The sequence below is a fragment of the Conger conger genome, chromosome 6 (assembly GCF_963514075.1).
Source record: "Conger conger chromosome 6, fConCon1.1, whole genome shotgun sequence".
Lineage (NCBI taxonomy): Eukaryota > Metazoa > Chordata > Actinopteri > Anguilliformes > Congridae > Conger > Conger conger.
Window position 1 is genome coordinate 34,769,357 of NC_083765.1, and position 17,753 is coordinate 34,787,109.

The 17,753-nt window shown below is 45.8% G+C and overlaps 1 protein-coding gene across 2 annotated transcripts in view; it reads left to right on the forward strand.

Moving 5' to 3' along the window:
• The window catches only part of carmil2 (capping protein regulator and myosin 1 linker 2), a 74,842-nt gene extending 57,834 nt beyond the window's left edge, over positions 1-17,008 (forward strand). Inside the window, exons 32-41 of one of the 2 annotated variants that reach the window (XM_061244942.1) lie at positions 1,878-1,981; positions 2,554-3,226; positions 6,255-6,377; positions 7,537-7,573; positions 10,332-10,403; positions 11,470-11,823; positions 13,449-13,556; positions 14,057-14,161; positions 16,215-16,264; positions 16,598-16,736. In XM_061244942.1, coding sequence (XP_061100926.1) covers positions 1,878-1,981; positions 2,554-3,226; positions 6,255-6,377; positions 7,537-7,573; positions 10,332-10,403; positions 11,470-11,823; positions 13,449-13,556; positions 14,057-14,161; positions 16,215-16,225 — 1,587 coding nt within the window. In that variant the 3' untranslated portion in view covers positions 16,226-16,264; positions 16,598-16,736. Of the gene's footprint in view, positions 1-1,877; positions 1,982-2,553; positions 3,227-6,254; positions 6,378-7,536; positions 7,574-10,331; positions 10,404-11,469; positions 11,824-13,448; positions 13,557-14,056; positions 14,162-16,214; positions 16,265-16,597 lie in introns of both variants that reach the window. The other variant, XM_061244941.1, reaches the window with a different exon arrangement.
• The last annotated feature ends 745 nt before the right edge of the window (positions 17,009-17,753 follow it).

Genomic DNA, 17,753 nt, shown 5'->3' on the forward strand with positions numbered 1-17,753 from the left:
AGATCAACTAATCCTTTTATTTTCTGTCATGGTCTTCATTGCCAATTGATTCCCCTATGAAGAGCTTGGTAACATTTATTAAACTGATATGTCAAGAGGTGTGGTTCGAACAGCTGAACGTGTGGAACCACTTGTGGAAAACTCCAAAGCAATATGAAATTGTAGGGATTTAGAGAGCCTTGCAGCTTACAGAAGATGCATTAAACTTGGCCATAAAACCGGCAGTAGAGCCAGAGATAGCCGCAATCAAATCGGTGCCATAGCAGAGAAGGCAATGATCCAAACCTGCATCGTGTTAAAATACAGTTAGAAAAAAAATTTCTGTGCGTATTTAAAGACGTTTACAACGACCTCATTTGGGCGTGACGAAAAACAGCAAGCACAATGAAGTCAGCAGGTGTGTGAGTGTGGTGTAGATCGCTCTATTCATACGCGCACACACGCACACACAGGAAATGAGTGGGTCTGTTTCCCACAGCAGTGAGAGTGCGCCGCTGTCCCCGCCCCGTCCTGGTGTTCTAGAGCAGGAGGGAAAAAGTCCTCACCTTCCCTGGTCACATGCTTAGGTATGATGTCATCGGGCGAGTCGCCACCAGACTCCGGCACGGGGAGACTCCGGTCCCCTGAGGAAGGCTCTTCAGCACGCTGATGGGCGTGTGTGTGTGTGTGTGTGTGTGTGTGTGTGTGTGTGTGTGGAGGGACACTGGGTGTGACATGCACAGTCTAATTGTTACCTTAATTTAAAAAAGACTGCTTGCTGTGTCATTATATGTTATATTTGGCCTTTTTTGTTTATTAGTTTCCTTGTGTGTTTATTCTTGCTTTTTTGTTAAAATGTGGACACACCGTGCATAGCAACAGAAATATTGAATTGCCATGTCAGTGGACCAAGCTGATCTGAAGTGGACTGAATAGGGAGACAAAGGGAAAAGAGCAGGAGAGAGGGAGAGGCAGAGAGGGAAATATTTAGAGAGAGGCAGGCAGAGGGAAAGAGAGCAGGAGAGAGGGAATGAGTGTGGGCAGAGATGGAAGGCAGAAGCAGAAATAAAGAGGGAGGGGAGAGGAAGAGGCAGAGGGAAAGAGAGCGAGATGAGGAGGGAATGAGAGTGGGAGATGGAGGGAAGAGGCAGAGAGGAAGAGGGAGGAGGACAGGGAGAGGCAGAGGGAAAGAGAGAGATGCAGAGGGAATGAGAGTGGGAGATGGAGGGAAGAGGCAGAGGGGAAGAGGGAGGAGGACAGGGAGAGGCAGAGGGAAAGAGAGAGAGATGCAGAGGGAATGAGAGTGGGAGATGGAGGGAAGAGGCAGAGGGGAAGAGGGAGGAGGACAGGGAGAGGCAGAGGGAAAGAGAGAGAGATGCAGAGGGAATGAGAGTGGGAGATGGAGGGAAGAGGCAGAGGGGAAGAGGGAGGAGGAGAGGGAGAGGCAGAGGGAAAGAGAGAGAGATGCAGAGGGAATGAGAGTGGGAGATGGAGGGAAGAGGCAGAGGGGAAGAGGGAGGAGGAGAGGGAGAGGCAGAGGGAAAGAGAGAGAGATGCAGAGGGAATGAGAGTGGGAGATGGAGGGAAGAGGCAGAGGGGAAGAGGGAGGAGGACAGGGAGAGGCAGAGGGAAAGAGAGCGGAGTGGGAGTGGGAGAAGCAGTCACGGGCACACTGCTGTGTATGAGATGTACACTGAGTTGCAGTGAGAGGGAGGGACTGGTGGTTGTTGTTTCCCTGGGGACGGAAGAAACAGATGCACTCTCTCTCGCACAGGCAGGGTCGTATCTGAGCACACTCAGAATACAGAGTGGATGCTTCGTTAGTTATTTTCAGTCATTGTGCCTGTGTGTCTGACTCACCTGTTTGTGTGTGGATGTGATGTGTGTGTGTGGTACAGGAGCAGGCAGCTGAGAGCGAGAATGACCAGAATGAGACGATGGGGAGAGTGGATGAGGGAGTAGAGGAGTTTTTTACAAAGAAGATCATCCCTGACAACCCCCTGTGAGTATCACACAACAGCAACACACACAATCACACAAACACACACGCATGCATGCACACACAACAGCAGGGGCGGCTTGTAGCGTAGTGGTTAAGGTACATGGGGCAACAGGGGCGGCTTGTAGCGTAGTGGTTAAGGTACATGACTGGGAGCCACAATGTCAGTGGTTCGAATCCCGGTCGAGCCACAATAAATTATCCGCACAGCCGTTGGGCCCTTGAGCAAGGCCCTTAACCCCACATTGCTCCCCGGGCGCTGCACTGTGGCTGCCCACTGCTCCTAAGTAACTAGGATGGCTCAAATGCAGAGGACAAATTAACCCACAGGGTTCAATAAAGTATATCTTATTATCTTATCTTAAATCACACACAACACACATGCACTCATATGCACATACAGACAGGCGTCAGAAGAAACACAATTTCTTCTCTTGACACAGTCAGCTTTGCTGAGAGAGGATCAAATAATGTATATGAACATCTCATTGGTTACTGTCCAGTACTTTGTAAAGCATCTCTCTGGTCTCAGAAACTCATTTTCCCATCTGTCCCTCCACCACTTCTGCGTGCAGTAAGAGTCAGAGGGCGGAGCTCCCAGTAAAAGCACAGCCCGTCGAGCCTGCCAGCTCGGCGCCCCCTACTGGCCCCTCCAAAAACATCAAGAAGAAGTTTGGGGACCTCTTCGGCTTCAGGAAGATCCGTGCGGCCCGGGGGTCGAAGGGCGAGGGGGGGCAGGAGGGGAAGGCCAAAAAGACTTCGATCGCGGATCTAATCCGGCCGCTGAAGGAGGCGGCCAGGGCGGAGAAAGAGAAGGAGAAGGAGAAGGAGAGAGAGCGGGAGAGAGAGAGGGAGAAGGAGAGGGGCAGAGAGAAGGCGGCTGAGGAAAATGCCGCCAAGGGAGCCGCCATCGCCGCGGCGGAAACGCGAGCCCTCCCGGTCACCGTCCCCGCCCCCGCTCCCACCCCCGCCCCCGCCCTGACCCCAAGCCCCACCCCCACCCCCACACCCATCACGCCCGTGTCACCGCCCGCCACGCCCACGCCACCCCCCGGCCCCGGCCCCGGCCCCGGCCCCGTTCCCGTTCCCGTGCCGGAACGGGAGAAGAGCAGGACGCTGGAGAAGAGCCGCACGCCGGACGGAGAGAGGAAGCTGAAAGCGTCCCGTCGCTCTCTGAGGGAGGGCAAGTCCCAGTCCCTCATCCTGCTCACGGGCCTCGAACCCGACGACGCAGGCGCCCGCAGCAAGGTACGAGGTCTACTGAGGGTGGGGGCGGGGGTAGGGGATGGGGTCAGAGGTCAGAGGACAGGGTAGAGGGGTTTCGTAGCAGAGATACTTTGATTAGAGATCCGTCAGGTGTTAGCATTAGCCATGAAGCACATAGAAATGAATGGTAGCAACAATTAAGCAAATCTTGTATTTGCCTCACTATGGATTATGGGTAATTCAGCTGTTCCCGACTCATTAAGGGTGCTTTAAACAACGATTATAAATCTTTTATTCATTCATTATTTATTTCTTCTTCATGAATGAAAATATAAACCTACCTGTGTCGTGAATTATGAGGCGTGATAATGATTTGTCCCCTTAAAAATGTGGTTTTGACATGATGTTCCACTTTTCGCTGAAACATTTTACAACAAAAGACCACAAGGTATGACATCTCAGAGTTAGGACCTGAGCCATACAGTGATATCGTAAAATTTTATGCTAGCGCTATAATCATCCATTGTATCTGCTCCTGTTGCTGTATCTCTGATCAAAGTATCTCAGTTTGCAGGCAGGCAGGGTGTCTTTGAGGTGTAAATGGCATAGGCAAGTGTACATTTGTGTGCATCAAAACTTCCAGCCAGCAGCAGGATGCAACTATTGCACAGTGTGTCATACTCTGAGCGTTATCCTGCTTCCCAGAATGCATTGCGGATGTTGTTACTGGTCCAGTGGATGTCCTTGGGGGTCATGATGCTCTAATTCATTGGACTTCTCAGTTTCATTCAGCTGATACTCCTCGGAAGGAGAAGAGGTCTTAACATCATTGTCCTCAGCGAATGGCACTGTGTTGCCTAGGTGACCTAGTCTAGACTACACCAACGGTATTGCATCTCTAGCTCATCCGTGCAGCCCCCCCCCCCCCCCCCCACCCCCTCAGGCTCCCTGTTGATAGGAGGACTCCAGCATCATGTGACCTGTGTAGAAGCAGCAGTCAGGCTGACTTATGTGCACCACAAGCCTGTGGTGTGAACAAAGCAGCAAGACCTGCCTCCATGTTCTCAAAATACTACCAGGCCTGTCACACACATCAAACAATGCCAAGGTTAACAAAATCATCTCCAGAAGAACTACTCAACAGCTCAAAAGCAAGCACCGTCAGTCTCCTGGATGGTATATTGAGCTATAGTATCTTCTCTTAGTGAAGTAATCCAGCCCACCACCCAGAACTGGTTCATACTGGTCCTGCAGTCAGCCGTAACATCACACGGTGAGGGAGTGTTTCAGTCAGTGGAGTATTTCCACCTTTATGGCACCACAGGGCCTCCTGTGGTCGGTTGGGTGCAGTCTCCCTGAGTGAACCGTGTTGCTTGTGCAGGCCTCTGACACAGTAACCACACAGTCAGAAGAGTTGTGCCTGTCAGCTGCAGACCCTACAGAGGATGTCTGTGCTCCCTCCCAGATGGATGACACTATTTCGCAATGATGGAACGCCTAAAATTACAACTCAAATTCAAAAGAAAACAAAAAAGAATAAAAATGCAAGCATAGACTCACTTCAGCACTAATAACATTAAAATAAGCCTGCTCTTTAAACACAATAATGTACATACTTGCCCAGCAAAAACATCAATTTTATAGCCATTTTGTGTGAGGTAGCCATTTTGAGGTGGCCGGATCTTGCTCGCAATTTAACATCAATCAATGCTTTTCAGTTCACCTTGTCAGTTGTTGGTCTGCACCTAGCAGAAGCATAACAGGGCACAGGTGACTACTGCTGTGACAATTACAATAAATCCAATGTCCTCCAGCCCCACTCTTGAACCCTTGAAAAGCCCCAGTAATCAGGCTGGGCAGACTGGGGTGAAACAGTCAGACGATGTGTTCAGTGTATCTGGAGGCTCCCTCAGGTTCCTCCTCAGGGCCTGTAGGCCTTCAAACACGGCCCTCATTAAGGTTGCTCTACAACCAGGAGTGCGCAACACAGAAACTGCAGGAGACCACACCTGCCACTCAGAAATAACTCAAAGATTTTTTAGCTGGGAGAACCCTGGCAGTCGAGAGCCTGAAATTAGGCCTGTTTCACCCGTATCATCACATAGAAACATTTATGAAGCTGCTCCTCTGCTTCTGGGGAAGATGAGGAGAGCAAGGATAGTTTCTCTGACCCAGGGCAATCACGGCAATGGAAGGGTTCATATTTTCTGACACAGGAGAGTCTTAAAGTGGCTGCTGGAGGGTCTTTCTCACCAAGAGTATCAGTGGCCTAGGGGCTTGAATGTCACTGGTGCATCTGGACAGTTTCTCCCCCTTGGTGTATCTGTAGAGTATGAGTGTGCGTGACACTGTTGCTGCCTACTCCTGAGCTTGGAGAGTAACCAATTCTGTTAATATTCTGGATGGTTTCTCTGTGGCCTAGGAGAGCAAGCTGTTGCAACTTGAGTTCCTAACTTGGTATTCTTCCAATGAATGATTGGGCAACATAGAACATCAGAATTTTTTCAGTGAATATGAAATAAAACCAAGAATACAGGCAACAGCTTGCTAATAAACAGTGAGCATAATGACAAGCCAGTATAACTGGAGGGTACAGTACTGATGTATAAATATGAGCTTGTTAGAGGACCAGTATAAGGGGGTGAAATTTATATATACCTAGGCAATACCAGCAAAACAGCTGATAATACGTAGTGCAAAAAGATGGGCGATAAAATGGTAAATGGCAGGAATTTATATAGCGCCTTTATCCAAAGCGCTGTACAATTGATGCTTCTCCATTCACCCATTCATACACACACTCACACACCGACGGCGATTGGCTGCCATGCAAGGCCCCGACCAGCTCGTCGGGAGCATTTGGGGGTTGGGTGTCTTGCTCAGGGACACTTCGACACAGCCTGGGCGGGGGATCGAACCGGCAACCCTCCGACTGCCAGGCTACTGCTCTTACTGCCTGAGCTATGTCGCCCCCATAACATAACATTTACAGTAGGTGGTGCCAGTGCTGTATAAAGACAGCTAGGTGGCACTAATGGCATCCCCCTTCCTATTGACCATCTTTCTGCAGAAACACCTGAGTGAGAAAGGCTCGTCCAATGAGGGCCCGTCCAGCTTCGAGCAGCGCGTCCACGTCATGCTGCACCGCATGGGCGTCACCAAGACCCTGCCGTCCGACTCCAGGAGGGGCCAGGTGAGGGCCCGCGCTCCGCACCCGAACGCTCCAGGACAGGGGCCGCTTTTCGGTTGCCCCCCCCAGCCGAGGGGTGTGCAAGGGCGTCTATTATTATCGGCGCCCTGCCGCTTCTCCCCCGCTCCCCAGAGCATTCTGGGACAGATCAGGTTATTGCAGCGGTGCTGCCGGAGGCTCGGGTTCCTCGCTGGTGCTGCCGCACAGCGCAGAAAGCACAGCCAGCAGGTTCTGCCTTCAGATGGCCCCCAGTACCAGGGCACTGGACTGAAATCCTGGGCTTTCATTCATAATAAAGCATATTTTGCTGATCTGGGATCAGTTTTGACTGTAAGCTCATGATGGGTGATGTGAGAACACTGACAGGGAAAATCTGATCTTGAATCAGCATAAGATGCATTACAGTGTGAATACAGGTCTTGGGGTCTGTTCTACAAAGCAGGATTACTGAGTTAGCGGGATAACTGCACTGAGTAAAACCCCTCCCAAATCTGGAACATGGATTTAGGTAAAAATGGCTGTTTTACTCAGTGCAGTTATCCAGCTAACTCTGTAATCCTGCTTTGTGGAACAGGCCCCTGACCTGCCCAGTTTCAGCACAGGAACATAGACGTCTCAAACATGGAATGTTAAACTATTCTACCTGCTAGATGGGAACACAATGGTGGGGTTCAATTGCCTGATGTATAGCTTTATAGACTGGGCATATGGGTAACGTTGGAGGGTGGAGAAGACGTGGACACTTAATTTCATTCTGATGGGTATAGTCGTGAAAACAGGGTTAGAACAGACTGTGACATATTTGGCATTTGCGCAAATACAAACCAATCAAATAAACAAATGGAGCTACTTGCTTCCAATTAGACTCAACTGGGCAAAAACATCACAGTTGCTCATAAACTTGTTTTTATTAAGCCTGTATCTGGGTACCTTGTGGTTTTATCATAATTGGACAGTGCAGTAATATCCTGACCAATGGGATAAGCCATAAAGGAGGAAGATGAACTGTTACCACAAAAAGACACACACACACACACACACACAAACACACACACACACACGCACGCACACATAGAAAGACAATTTGTATATGTGGATGCTGAAGTACAGGGAGAGGTTCAAATGACAGGATATCTTAGCAGACTATCTCTCTCTCTTTTAGAACAAGGAGGGAGAGCTGAGGAAAGCAGACTCTGAAGGTAAGACATGTTTTACTGTCTTGCATGGTGGCTCAACGAGGCTTCTTCCCCCTGGCATCTCTGTCTCTGCTAGCTCAGGGCTTTCTGCAGGTGTAGGTCTTAATTAGAACAGTGGGGCTGCATAGATTTGAGAAATTCATTGCAAAAGTGCCTTACTCTTGTAAGGAGTAGAAAACATCATCTCTGAAGTAGAACATATTAGCTTGTTTTAAGTTACTGTTTGCTTGACAAGAGAAACTTGAAACCCTATTGGCCAGTCTTGAAATGATTAAAACTCTCATCTTGTTTGCAATACTTTTGTATTAATTTATTTTTTGCAAAATAAATATTAGAAATAAGATCTTAAGCCTAAGACTAAAATACTTGTTGAGGCTGACTTATTTTTTAGTTTTGGCAGTTTTATGCTTACTAAGTGGAGCAGTTACAGTGCATCTGTAGTTATCAGTGTGTGCAGAAATCAGTACTGATTTTATACTGCATCTGTAGTTATCAGTGTGTGCAGAAATCAGTACTGATTTTATACTGCATCTGTAGTTATCAGTGTGTGTGTGCAGAAATCAGTACTGCTTTTATACTGCATCTGTAGTTATCAGTGTGTTCATGCATTCAACGGAATATGACTTCATGTGACTTTTGGCTCATAGTCTGATCCTCACGCACTGATACACACAGATACAGTCTGTATGAGCCCATGTATAGTCTACCAGTGTCTGGAACGTTATTGAATATGACATCCCTATTCCACAAGGAAGTCAGTCAACACGCATTTGGTTGATGAAAGTGGAAAATGCTGTTCCATAAATTATTGATTGGGTTCAGAACATGATCTGATGTGGATCAATAGTAATTAATCAGCCGTTATCAGTGTGTATGGATATTTGTAGTTATAGATGTTGAGGGGAGGAATTTAACTCAATATGCAATTATCAAAATGTATAGAAATCTTTAGTTATTGCTACTTAGTGGATTAGTAACTGTCAGCCAGTCACCAGTGTGTATGGATATCTAGTTACAGCTGTTGAGTCAACCAGTAACAGTCAATTAGTACAGATACATCTCTACTTACGGTTATGGAGTACACCATGAATATTGCTTTTCCAATTTGTCATAGTATTTGTTGTTGAATAATATAGTGTTCAGTGTTTATAGGCTTCTATAGCCAAAGCTGTGGAGTAGACTAATAACATTCTGTGTGTTGTTGCCTGTGTATAAAGATTTTTGTGGTCCATATCTTCTGAGCAGAACAGTAATAATCTCAGGGTGTACAGGTTTGTATACATATACAGTGGACTCCATAATGATTGGCACCCTTAATAAAAATGAAGACAAAAGGCTGCCTACAATAAACATGTTCAAACATATGGGAAATCTATTATTTTATATCGGTACATTTTCCTCTCGTGTTTCAATGTTTTTTTTTTATCAAGTAATTTTAATTTTTTTTATTTTGAAAGTGAAATTGTCAATAATATTTCACTTAATTTAGTTAATCTCAGTCTAAAGGAAGGAACTATATTGTGTCCATTCCATAACTTCCAGTTTTGGCAGAAAATCTGGTTGTCTCTACGAGGAAGCTGAGACTTGGTCATAGGTCGATTGGCCTCAGTCTCCAGACTTCAGTCCCATGACCTGAAGAGGCGGGGCCATAAGTGTAAAACCAAGGATATCAATGATTCTGAAAAGTTCTGCATGGAGGAATGGTAAAAAAATTCCTCAAACCTTATCACAAATTATAGGAAAATACTTATGGCCACCGCCACCATCCTTGCCAGGAGTATTTGTATTAAACCAGGGGTGACGATAATTGTGAAACCTGTTTTTTGGGTAAATATATTTTTTATTTTGAAGACTTTGGTTGATTCCATTGAATCATTAACAAAACACATTACTTTACACATGTTGGAAAATAAAGCTTATGTGAATAACATTTTTTATTTTACAGTTTTGCGTATATTTATCAAGGGTGCCAATAATTATTGAGCCCACTATAGGTGTTGCCTTGAGCTATTTCTGTCATATCTGTTGATTAGAGCAGTGTACAGACCAACATCACATCTCTTCGCAGTTAGTTTCCATATCTGTTAATTTCAGCAGCGTAGTTATTAGTGGGTACAGGTTTTTACATAGTCTAGTCTTTCAGTTGAGAAATATAATTTTATTTGTAGATGTCACTGAGCGTAAGGATATCTGTGTTATCGGTGAATACAGCAAAGACGCTCATCATTACAGACTCCCCTGCAGCAGTTATGACTCAGCACAAGGCTGGCAGAAATCCTCAGAGGTCATGCCGTATCATTGACTTGCTGCTTGTGTGGGACCGTCAACACTGGCACGAAGATGTCTCTTGTACCAAACAGTGTTGGAGGTCAAAGGTCAATGTTGTTGTTGAAGTCTGACTGATGTGGTAGTTTCAGAGGTGATTTTGTGAGGGGTTCAATCCCTAGTCTGAGATGATGTTCTAAGTTATGCTGTGGGTGTGCTCTCAGTGGAGTGTTGTGTGTTTGTGTGCTCTCTCAAAGTGTGTGTGTGTGTGTGTGTTGTTGTAGTATAGTACTCTGTATTTTCTCAGTGCAACATTTTGTGTGTGTGTGCATAGTCCAATGTTGTATGTTTGTCAGTGTTCTCAGTGCAGTGTGTGTAAGTTGCGTGTGTTTGTGTGTATGTGTGTGTACATGTGTGTTTGCTCTGTCTCTACATATGTGCATGTGTTTTCTCCTCTCGGTTCTTTCTCAGTTCACGCTCTGTTTCTGTGTTCCAGGGACGATCATTGACAGTAAACCTGAACCCCCGCCCACCTTCATGAAACCTCGCACAATGTCCACTTCGTCAGGTAACACACACACATCTCCGACGTGATTTTATCATTTCATTAATCTTTACTTAAGCAAGTGACTCTCATTGAGATTCAGGGCTTTTTTCAACACAAACTTGCCAAGAAGGCTCCAGTGCATACAAATGACATTATAAAAGCAAACCATGCATCACAATTAGCTGGAACAGATCAGCTGTCATGTACATCAACAGAAAACACACATCAAATTAACGAGCGTCACACCTACACACAAGGTCACATACACTCAGTGAGCACTATTAGGTATATATTAGACTTATTTTTTTGATTTATTAAGTCTTCTGTTGCTGTAGCCTGTCCACTTAGAGGTTTGACACGTTGCATGTTCAGAGATGCTCTTCTGCATACCAGTGTTGTAACGCGTGGTTATTTGAGTTACTGTCACCTTCCTCCTCTGACCTCTCATTAACAACGCATTTCTGCCCTCAGAACTGCTACTCGGTGGATGTTTTTTGTTTTTCCACACCATTCTCTGCAAACTTTAGAGACTGTTTGCATGAATAAGCAGGTGTACAGGTGTTCCTAATAAAGTGCTCACTGAGTGTAAGGTCATAAGGTCATATGTGCAGTCATAGTGGTGGGATAGTGAGCCTTCATGAACATTTAAGTGGTTTCATGATTTGATTGGATATACTGGGCTGAGTTAGCAATAGCTAACGTGTCTTGGAAATGCACAACGTATTCACAATTTCAAATTTATTGAGGCAGTTTGAATATCCTTTTTTAATAAAAAAACTTTTTTTAAAACTTGCAGGAGCAATATAACATAAGATTGCTTTCCCAAAACTGCTCATATCTGGAAAAACCCACATTTGTGGTAGAGTAGTGGAAATAGTTTCAGGTATTTTTAGGTTTTTATAGGTAATTGATTTGTCCTTGTGAGTACTTGACCAGTGTATAACATGGACTAATCAATTACCTATAAAAAAATTAAAAAAGTTTCATGGAGCTGCCACTTGAGTAGCAACTGCATCTGTAGTTATCAGGACTGTCATTGGATGATCCCTGCTGTGAAAACCGGCGCTAACCAATCCTCTCCTCTCAGACATGAGGCGGCCGGTGCGGGTGGGCGTGTCCTCCTTGGAGCCCCGCCGAGCCTCAGGGACGGGCGATAGGCCGCCCCTCCCGGAACGCCCCGGGCCCCTCCCCCCGAAACCTGCCATCAAACCCCCGCTCCCGGTGCCCGAGACCCCCTCCGCCGCGCCTCCCAGAACATCCCCCGTCCAGCCCAGCACCTCCCCGTCCCGTGAGGACCAACCCCCGGAGCCCGACGCCCCCCAGCTCCCGCCCAGGGACCCGCCCACCCCCTCCCCCCGGAGGGAGATGCCCCCGGCACCGTCTCCACGCAGGGGGGTCAACCTGACAGAGCGGGCGGAGAAAGCACAGTCCGTCACTGAAGGTACGGTTTCCCACAGTGCACCGGGCTTCCGAGTGCTCACAATTAGATGGGAAGAAACCAGGTTTCGTTTTCCCCATTTTGAGCTGTATTTGTACTTAAAAGCAATTTAGCCTCTGGCTTTTTTGTGTTTATCCTTTCAATTAATTTACAGTATCTTTAATGAGATTTAATGTAATTCTAAAATGTTCCATTAGATGTGATTTCAAACTGCCCCAGCTGCTCTGAAGCAGTGTTTACATTTGATGAATTTAGCAGATGCTGCTGCCGCTCTGGCTAGATGGACCAATTAATAATTCCAATAATTTCAATAGCAATTCAATTCAGTGTTCAAAAATGAGTTATCAGTATGTTGTGTCATTTTGCTGAACCATAGATTAAACGCCTTAAATTTCTATCATATACTGTAAGACAATATAATGCTCTGCTATGGGAATTGTGAAAGCTGTATAATATTGCACTGCATGCTGATATGCGCCCCTTATGTTAAGCTCCTGATTTATAGTTCCAGTGAAAAAATAATCAATGTAGGTCTATTCCTGGCTCATTGTTGTGGTGGGATTGGTATTGACATACTGTATTAGACTGACTGTGCATGAATCAGTGGTGTGTGCACTAGGTACAACGGTGTCTGTTATCTTCGCACTCTATTAACGTTTCTGAATGTTGTCCAGGAATGCATTTTTCAGATCTGGTTTTCCCTGCTTGTGAAACATAAGGCAATTTTACCACATGCGTTACATTTTTTTCTTTTTTTTTTATTGACCACAAAATCAGATATCGGTATTTCAAGTTGTGCTGCTTAGAGGTTTTGACTAGGCAAATAGAAGATGGTCCTTGGTAGATGATAGAAGTAATTCTGCAGTATGTTGTCTACCTTTTCTCTGCAAGGTAATTGTTTGGAAATCAAGTGGAATTTTGATGCCTTGGAATTCCTGTCAAGGTTAACACTTGACTTCGATCAAAGTGTGAAGAGGCACGAAAGCTGTGTGTGTGTGTGTGTGTGTGTGTGTGTGTGTGTGTGTGTGTGTGTGTGTGTGTGTGTGTGTGTGTGTGTGTGTGTGTGTGTGTGTGTGTGTGTGTGTGTGTGTGTGTGTGTGTGTGTATAGCCTGCCAGCTTAATTTAGATCAGTTCATGGAGTGCTGCAGTGTCATGACCCGTATCTGCATTTTTATTTGTCATTTCTTTATAATCAGCATCCAGTGTAGACATTGGACACCTGGGGTGTGCCCAGTATTCTCAAATGCATCCTCCTTTTCTCCACTCATCTCCTCCCCCCATAGGAGGAGGAGATGAGTGGAGGAAAGGAGGATACATTTGAGAATACTGGGCACACCCCAGGTGTGTTAACATGAGCCGGTTGCTGATGTACATTAAGCTCCTGAGCACTGCAGCGCTGGAGATACAGCACACACTGCTGTGAGCCTCCAGGACCGGAGTGTTCTAGATAAAGAGAGCTCATAAATGCTCTGTATTATACCAACTATGAATTTAAACAATGATTGTTATTTCTCTACATACTCACTGACTGTATGATGTTTTAATAGTAAACTCGGGACACTTGCAATGCGTGTTTCCGGGTGTAAATGAAGGTTTAGCGATTGAGACAGCGTGGCGTTTCCCGCAGAAACCCTCCCGAAACCACGGCCCCGCATGAAGCCCTCGCCCCAGCGACGCGCCGTGTCCGTCCACGAGGAGACTCTCCGTGAGCACGGCGCCCTGCTGGACCCCGAGGGTGAGTGCACACTGGGACAGGAGGTGGCATCGCCCACATCGCCTCACACCAGCTCCGTGTGGGAAGGTCATTGTGTCACTAGGTCTGAGTGATGCCTGGCATGTCTTGACTGTAAGGGTGGGGGACATTTTAGAAAGTGCTGACGACATCGACTGTGTTACGTGTGGCATTTACATCGTTATACTCCCTATGATGTCATCCTAATAAGCTCCCCTTATTCCGAGTGATGTATCCTTGAATGAGAAGTGTAATTGGAGTAGCGTAACAGCATTATTCCCGGATAGATAGTGAAAACACCCATGACTTGGTGCTGTGCTCGTGGTTGTGCTGTAGCGGCGGGTAAACTCAGTGTCCTCCTCAGCTGGTGTAACCGGCGTGAATCACAGGATGACTAAGTCTGGATCCAGGCAGACCACGGCCCTGAGGGAAGGGATCTGTCTGAACGGAGCCCCGCCCCCTCGTGTGACGCCTCCTGTGTTCTCTCTCTCTTTCTCTCTCAGAGCTGAAGGCGGCGTTGCCACGGCTACAGAGGTCCCCAGTGCGGAAACGGGCCAACCTGGGGGAGCTGCCGCCCTGCAGCGAAGACCAGCCGGAGGGAGAGGGGGGTGAGTGAGGGGGGCGGCGGTCCAGGGGAGGGGCTGGAGGATTTTTTTAGTGATTTGGGGTTTGGGGAGGGAGAAAGGCATATTTGTCTTGCAGTCCAGGTTGTATGGAGAGCGCACACTGATGGTGAAGGTACACTAGCGAATAGTCTGGTTTCTATAAAGCAAGCTGGTGGCCCAGTACTGTACACACCCAGCTCTTGGAGACAGATGCGCACATAAACGCCATTTCGAGTCAGACTCATTACATTGACTAGCACAGTGCTGATCACTTCCCTCGGCACCGAGTCTCCAGGAGAAAACAGAATTATCACTCCGGAACAAAAGGATTGATTTTTAAAATTAGTTCAAGGCTATCCCTTTAGTTTTCTTAATGGCAAACAAAGACAAATGTATTTATCTCTAATTGTCTGAAGCTGACCATCGGATTTTGTTATGTTGTTGATTTTTGTTTTTTTATTTAATATGGGGTGTATATAACTATTGCACCAACCGCTCTTCCTTAACATCCATTAATGCATTTAGCTCTGTATTTGTTTTGTTAAAAAAAAAAAAAATGGCTAGGTGAAGCAAATGCTAACTACCAACAGCACTAGTGTGTATTCTACTTCTTTTTTTTTTTTTTTTTACTTCCCACTGTTGACATTGCAAAGATAGTCCCTCAACTCATGCATTACATGATACATAATTGTATTATCAATACTATAGTGGCCTCTGCAGTTGACTCATTACAGTGGCCCTAATCTGTGTTCAGTGCTGGGTTTTGCAGAACATTGGCAGCCAGGCACTGTAATCTCACATTGACTCCTGCTGCCTCATTACATCACAACCAGGTCCTGACAACCCAGCAGCTTGATGCATTAGCAGAATTAAGCCTGGTGTGCCTTTAGCTGGGAGCGTAAGGCACAGGAGAGCAGTAAATTTAGATTGACGCGGTGGCTATGTAAGGACAAACATCACAGCCACTGAAAGTCCAATCACCGCTGCGCTAACATAAACAAGTACGATAACACGCCAGAAAAACGCCTGCTTCCAGTCCTGCCCCGCTCCTGCATCTGACATAAACGGCTCTGCGTTCTGTTTATGAAGATCATAACTCTTTTTACGAAGCCTTCGCCATGGCTGCAAGCAACAGTTATTACATTACGGTCCTTGTACTGTGCCCAAGCAGGGCTCACATTGCAATTTGCCATCCTTTGCTAGAATATTCCCTGCTCGGTGGGACTGGGATATGAAGTCAGGCCAGGCAAAAGCCCTCTTCAACATAACTGATGTGGCAGGTTACGGAAGGCAGCCTCTACGTAATGCGAGCGTTGCGAAAACGTCGACATTCGTTGCACGAACATGAATAACCTAGGCGACCATGACTGCAGGAGAAATTGCAGGATTGTGGATTTTGAACTTCTCATACGACTCTGTGGTTCCCTTTCCGTCAAATTAATCCAAAGGGTTTATTTTCTCTTTACACATTGGTTCAGATTTCTCAAACAGCCTCCATACAACTAATTTACCAGAAGGTGAACTCAATATCTTGCCAAGTTGAGCTAGTAAAGTGTGGACAGACTATTTCCCCGTACGTAGCCTACAATCTCTACCTGAATAGATTATTGGAGACTGGGGCACTTCATGTGTTATACAATAACAAAGCAGCAGGACAAAAACTGCCAGCACCATTTGTCTTCTCTACATTTGCCAATAGATCCATTGTTTGTAGCTTCTATACTAACTCCTAACTGATGCAAGAAAAAAATACACTGTAAAAAGTCAATATTGTATAAAAAAGGATATTTTGGAGACCGCTGGTTCCATAAAGAACCAATACTCATAACAAAGAAAGATTTCAGAATACACTCACTTTAGAGTGTATTTCAGGAAATGTTGATCCAGTGTGAACTGGCTAATAATGTTCTCTAAGGGGTGGCAGTTAATTCCCAAAGATCAGTGGGGATTCACACCTAACGTATTATCATTGTTAGGTATGCTCTGCATTACCTTCAGAATAAATGGTGGCCCATATTTTATACATCAAAACCAAAACTTTAACCTGTATCAACAGAAGCCCATTAGAAGTGCCAGCATTGGGATAGAACTCCTCCACATATCAAAGTGAGTAAAGGTGTCTTTTGAATAGGAAAAAGAAAATCAGTAATGGTGACACATCTATTGTTTTCTGTTTTTCTTAAGTCAGAATCGCAATACCTAGAGATTGGTAGGTCTGTTTTAATCTGAACTGCAGTGCTCTGAATGCATTCTCTTAAACGAGGGTTAAGGCTCAATAATGCCAATAATGTTAAGGCTAGCTGTTGTAGCCAGGTGGAGTTCTGTACATTTTGTGCTGGGCTATTTGAAAAGAGGCATAGCATAGTAAACGGGTGGTTTCCCTTTAAAAACGATGAAACACATGTACACTGTACACTGAAGCCTTTGCCTATGCCCCAGCCTCAGCAGGTGAAAGGAAAAGGGACACAAACCTGAACAGCCAGGAGACGGACGTGGTGGCGGAGAAGGAGCAGCAGCCGGGCTTAAGCCCGCTGGGGGCCGGACCGGAAGACGCCACGGAGGAGGAGGAGGAGGGGGAGGGGGGCGAAACGGTCTCACAGCAGCACATGCCACAGGGAGGAGCAGAACCATCAGACCAAAGAACTGATCCCCCCTCTCTCAGAAACACATGAACTGACCCGGAGCAGAGTCTATTTTCTACCATGTTTTCCCCCTTTGCATTGCACGCCAGACTATGTACAAAAAAAAAGAAAAAAGAATAATGACAAACAAATCTTAAAAAAAAGAGATGAAACGGTACCTATACTTGTTAAATATTATTAAAAAATGAATTCAGATGCGTTATGAAGAGTGGCGTCTGCACTGGTGGTTTGTAATCATTGGTGCATTTGTGAGGGGTTCCCCTGACTTTTTTGGTTTAAAATTTAATTTGTTTTTATGGCAAACAGCGTCATCCAGGGGACCTTATAGCGCTCTTTTTTTACATGCTGTCCGTTCATACAGCTGGACATGTACAGTGCAGGATACACTCGCTGAAGGGCACAATGACAGCGACCCGCCCGGGAATCAAACCCACAACCATCTGGTTAAAAGTCCAGGTTTAAATACTGAACTGGTTGTCAGGATCAAACTGTGACACCAGCCCTTTCCATTTCTCCCAGACGGAAAGGCGGCCTGTGATTTTTAATAATGGCAAACAGGAAAGGCCCGAAGAAAGTTTGTTCAAATAATAAGACAGACTGACATTAATTTTAACAACCCTAAAGTCAGAAATCGGGCAGGCCCAATGACCCAAATTCATACCCAAACTTTCAATTTGTTGAGTAAGAGGGCTCGCTGCATACATTGCTGTAACTGAATATTTCTGCATAACATACAAATATTTTCTAATATCTACAGGACAAAAAGACACTTTTATCTCCTGACAATTGATTACAGAAGTGTTGTCAAGTGGCAATGTACTAAACAGGGAAAATGGACTGAATTGCAATGTAGTACTGGACACTCCCGTAACCAACAGGAACTTCCTGTAGTTAAGATATAGAGAGGACAGAAGGAGTGCAGGTCAAATGTAAATCTATGGTTAATACAGTGC